The 5,127-nt window shown below is 37.8% G+C and overlaps 1 protein-coding gene across 20 annotated transcripts in view; it reads left to right on the forward strand.

The window, feature by feature from the left end:
- LOC106874170 (ensconsin) overlaps positions 1 to 5,127 on the forward strand; it is a 310,838-nt gene that overhangs the window by 173,773 nt on the left and 131,938 nt on the right. For 13 of the 20 annotated variants that reach the window (XM_052975461.1, XM_014921803.2, XM_052975460.1 and 10 more), the window contains one exon: positions 4,329 to 4,614. In XM_052975461.1, coding sequence (XP_052831421.1) covers positions 4,329 to 4,614 — 286 coding nt within the window. The remainder of the gene's footprint in view (positions 1 to 4,328; positions 4,615 to 5,127) is intronic. The other 7 variants (XM_014921810.2, XM_014921811.2, XM_014921814.2 and 4 more) reach the window with 1 other exon arrangement.

The raw sequence follows: 5,127 nt of genomic DNA on the forward strand, positions 1-5,127 counted from the left end.
ATATATATATATATATATATATATATATATATATATATATATACTTTTATATTCATCTGTAATTTTGCTTCATGCTCTTGTCAGCCATTTTGACTGAACGATCATTGGTAAAATCTATTCTTCACCAACATGAAATCTCTGATCCCGACATTTTGACAAATTCCATTGAAGTGTGTGTGTGTGGTCTTTTAACTTGTCACTGAACTGCAGCTATGCTAAGGGCTCTTCCTTGGAGTGATCTGCTGCTTATTTTTCCAGTCCTTTTTGCTGATCTGCTACATTATGGCAACACTAGTCATCAAGTAATGTGAGTGAGTCATCAAGTAATGTGAGTCATCAAGTAATGTGAGTGAAACACAAAGAAACACACATAACAGCAACATACACACAGAATGGAATACCATGAACCACCACTTGGTTTCCATGTATGATATTCACTCACAAGGCATTGGTTAACTTGGGGCTATAATAGAAGATACTTGCTGAAAAGTTTGCATAATAAAACAGAACCTCTTAACCATACAACCATGCTTTTATATGGAAAGCAGGGATGTCAAAATTGGCAACGAGGGCAAAATGAGTAATTTCTGATTCTCATCATTTTCCCCCTACTTTTTTACGTTGCAAGTGTTGCATCATCTTTAAGAATAAAAATTGGTCGGCATAGTTATTGTTGTTGAACGTAGAATTTGAAACAGTCAGGTGACAGGTACTTTTTCTCCAAATAATTTTTCCTTAACTTTGATCCAATTGTAATTGAGGTTGCTTATATATCTGGATAATTTATGATGTTTAAAAATTAATATGCTTTTTTCTGTTGGATTCCAAGTCAATTTTTTCCTATACTAATGTCTAATTTGATATTTTACAATTTTCAAAAAATGATGTCTAAACTGGGGCAAAATGTTTCAATTAGTCGATAATTTCTTCTCTTTCACTGCATGGTGCATAAATATATCATGAAGACAGCCACTCCAGCAAATTGTGAAGAAGCTACAGAGAATATTTTATTTTGAGTTTTTAGGTTTAGTTGAGTTTCATTAATTTTGTATCTTGTCCCATATTTCTATGACACTCTTTCATTTGACTCTGTTATTTTAAATTTTTGTTGCATTTCTGATCTTTCTGATGTCTAAGGATGGATATTGATGTGTATAAGTGTTTTCTTCAAAGTTTTCCATCTCTCCATCAGGTGTGGTCACTTTCGCTTTGGTGTTCTCATACAGCTTACTTATTGCTCTCAGAATTCTTGGTAGAAGTATCTTCATCATCATTCCTCTATGTACTGATTCAAAAGCCTTTTTAAAGTCTACATAGATAATGATAGCTTTCCAGTTATATCTCTTAACTCCCTCTATCAATCTTCTAAGTGTGACACTGTGAGATGTTATTGACCATCCTGATCTGAATCCATTTTGATTTGGTCGCAATTATTTATCTACCTTAGGCTGTATTCGGCTAAATGTCATCTTGTTGACCATTTTTGCAACAATGGATGACAGACTGATCCATCTGTAATTTCCTGTATCACTTGGGTCTCCAGTTTTGGGCAGCAGTAGCAAGTCTATCTCAGACCGTTGATCTGGCTTCACATTGTCGTTTAGTAGTTTGTTTGCAAATTCAAGGATGATGTCGTCTAAGTCACATCTTTTTAGTACTTCTGGTGGGATTTTGTCAAGACCAGCTTGTTTTCCTTCTTTCAGGTCACTTGTAGCTCTCTCTATTTCTTGTATTATGTAATGCATAGAATGTACAAGAGCAAGGAAGAAGAACTGGGATTCAAACTGTATAGGCAAAGAAGTAGATGGCATCAAGCAGTGACAGTAACTGACCTAGACTATGCTGATGACCTGGCATTACTCACAGAGAGGACAGATCAGACACAGGAGGTGCTGGGAAGGTAGGATTGTACTGCAATGCAGAGAAAACAGAACTGCTAGTATTCAACCACGAAATGCCTGTGTCAGTGAAAGTGAGAGACAGTAAGTTGCTGAAGGTAGTTGAAAATTTCAGATACTTTGGTGCATGGACACAAAGTACTGAAAAAGACAGCAAGGAAAGCTCTTGCCTGGAGTGCATGCCATAGATTGAGAAAGGTTTAGAGTTCAAAGTTAGCAAGGAAATTGAAAGTGAGGTTGTTTCTGGCAACAGTGGGGCCTATTCTTCTATACAGGGCTGAAACATTGACGCTCACTAAAGCATTGCAGAAGCAGTTGGACAGTTGTTATACGAGGATGCTTAGAATGGCACTCAAAGTCTCCTGGTAAAATCATACAACAAACACCGATTTATACCAGGGACTACCAAAAGTAACATTGAAGCTACAGCATAGAAGGATGAGGCTAGCTGGACACTGCATCAGACATACCAATGAAATTGCTAACAAACTAGTGCTCTAGCAACCAACGGAAGGAAGAACCAGGAGAGAAAGGAAGAAGACGACCTATATCGACAACTTGCTGGAGGATACTGGTATGGAAGGGGTACAGGAGCTGAGGACCATTATGATGAATGGGGAAAACATGTGGAAACAGTCTTGGGGCATCCTGTGGGACGACCTAGATAGATAGAAATCTTCTTTACCAGGTATGTAGATGACATCCTTATACTTGCATCCTCCCGTGCAGAGGCTGACGTTCAATAACATGAACATAAAGTTCACTCTGGAATATTCCAGCATCACTGGATCGCTATCACTACTTGACTTGAAACTGAATATAACAGAAGAAGGGGAGATCCACATCGAGTTCTACAGGAAAGCAGCCAGTAAAGATATGTTTGTCCAATACAATTCAGCACTTCCACTCGGTGCCAAAATAGGATATGCCAGAAATGAACTTGCACACATCCAGGGTAAGTGCAGCAAAACGGAGGATAAGGTGACCCACACTACATGCTTCCTAGATATATTGAAAACCAACAGGTACCCTAGATCCATTGTAAATCAGCTTAAGTACCCAAGACGACCAACACACCGAACACATAGAAAACCCAGCAACACATGCTTCCTTAAAATACCCCATTTTAGCAAGAGGATAACTAGATCCATCCGAAGAGCCATAAGAAGAGAAGGGCTAGACATACAACTAGCTCACTCCGGCCCCTCTCTGAGAGGACACCTCGCAAAGAAACAAGCAAAGGACAGCAGTCAATGCACACTAGCTAACTGCCCCATCCGTGACACAGATTTATGCCAACGGGTAAATGTGTATAGAATACAATGTAACAAATGCAACAAGTTCTATGTGGGAAGCACAACAAGACCGTTACACGTCCACATCAAAGAACATCTGAACACAAGAGCCTCCTCCATTGGAAAACATCTAGACAGATGCCAGAACACTGATAAAAGCATAACAGTCACAATTGAGGCCAATGAAAGAAATTTGGGTAATTTAAGAATTAAGGAAGCTATACTCATACACAGACTAGGACCCCAAATTAACAACGGTCTGGAGGTTGGTAATCGATATAATATTTAGCTTTATCTGGCTGCATGTAGGTTTATTTTTGATAATATGCTCACCTATAGTTTATAACAAAAAAAAAAGAAGAAAAGAGAAAGAAAAAAGAAGGGAAAAAAAGGAAGCTGCATGTATAATACATAACTTAGAAGCAGTGCTATGGATGTACCATCACACACGAGATTGAGACATGGCTGACCTTGCGCACTTCTCATGAGGAATTCCGGAAGGAGCTTTGTGAGACCATTGCTGAGATGCTTCCAAAAAAACAAAAACAAAAAAAGCCGTTGGAAAAGCAACCCCATCCAAGAATATCTAAAGAGGGAATTATATTCCGAAATATCATATCAGACTATGGATGACTAAACTACAATAGGTATATAGCCCATTGTTTTTATTATAGTGCATTGTTGTACCATTCAGAACTTTATATTCTTTACAAACAATACACAATGCTTCAAGCGAACTACAATACTCTCCTATAATATAGTAAGTCTCACTCATTGTGCACCTCTGCCCCACCTATATACATATATACATATACTTTCCATATCAGGATCCTGCATTGTGCATGTGTACACTCACACATTCATACATAGACAATCTCATGGGATTGTTGAAGCTTTAATGAAATTGTTTTAATGTTTTGCCACTCTGTATAGCTCTTTAGATAATGGTTCTTAGAATTCAAAGTATGCAGTACTAGCAGAATGTTTCACAAATAGCTGCAAAATTTTGTATTTGTTTTTCTTTTTGTGTGTAGATATATATATATATATATATATATATATCTTCTTCTATATATATATATATATATGTATTTGTATTTCTCTCTAAAAACACTTTTTTGTTTTATTTTGGTAGGTCCGAAGAGAAGCCATTTTGCAAAGAGCACAAGAACGAGTTGCCCGTTACGAACAGTGGAAACAATCAGGCCGACATAGAGGTGGGCGCATTTATGGCTTTGGTAGCCGTACACCACGTGACATATGTTTGCCTTTAGACCGCAAGAGATCATCTTCTCATAGTACGCTTCTGCGATGCTCAGCCAATGATTCTGACTCGGATACCTATGTCCGACCACAGCGTCGTGCAGTCTCTGCCTGCAGTATGGTCAGACGGCACTGTTGTGTTGATGTTAAATCATCTGGTAGGTTAACCCTTCTAATTTTCTAACCAATTAACATGAAGATGTTTCTGTGGTAAATATGTATCCGGTATCCAGCTGATGTAGGGATTCTTGTGTTATCTTTTGTTCTCTTCTGTGTTGCTTCTCATTGGTTTATTCTCTGTTACTTGCCTTTGATGTTATTGTGGCAGTTATTTTCTCTGTGATCAGTAATTTGGGGATTCTTGATTTTCTTAAGAAGGTGAGGGAGGGGGGAAAATCATGGCTGGAACACCTTTTATTATAGGTCCTACTCAATGAAGCTTGAGTGGGAGACTAAACAAGAACTAAATCATTCATTCTTAAAGTCTCTGGGATAATTTTCCCAATTTTTCTGAAATTGTGTTTCTAATTTTTTTCTATTTCTTTTCAATCATATTTAGGAACTGTAGTTCCTGACTGCCATCATTTCATTTTGCTACCAAAGCTCTCTTAAAAGGTGTGTGTGTGTGGATATATGTATCTACATGTGTATGTGTGTGTGTGTGGATATAT

The sequence above is a fragment of the Octopus bimaculoides genome, chromosome 21 (genome assembly GCF_001194135.2).
Source record: "Octopus bimaculoides isolate UCB-OBI-ISO-001 chromosome 21, ASM119413v2, whole genome shotgun sequence".
In the NCBI taxonomy this organism is placed as follows: Eukaryota; Metazoa; Mollusca; class Cephalopoda; order Octopoda; family Octopodidae; genus Octopus; species Octopus bimaculoides.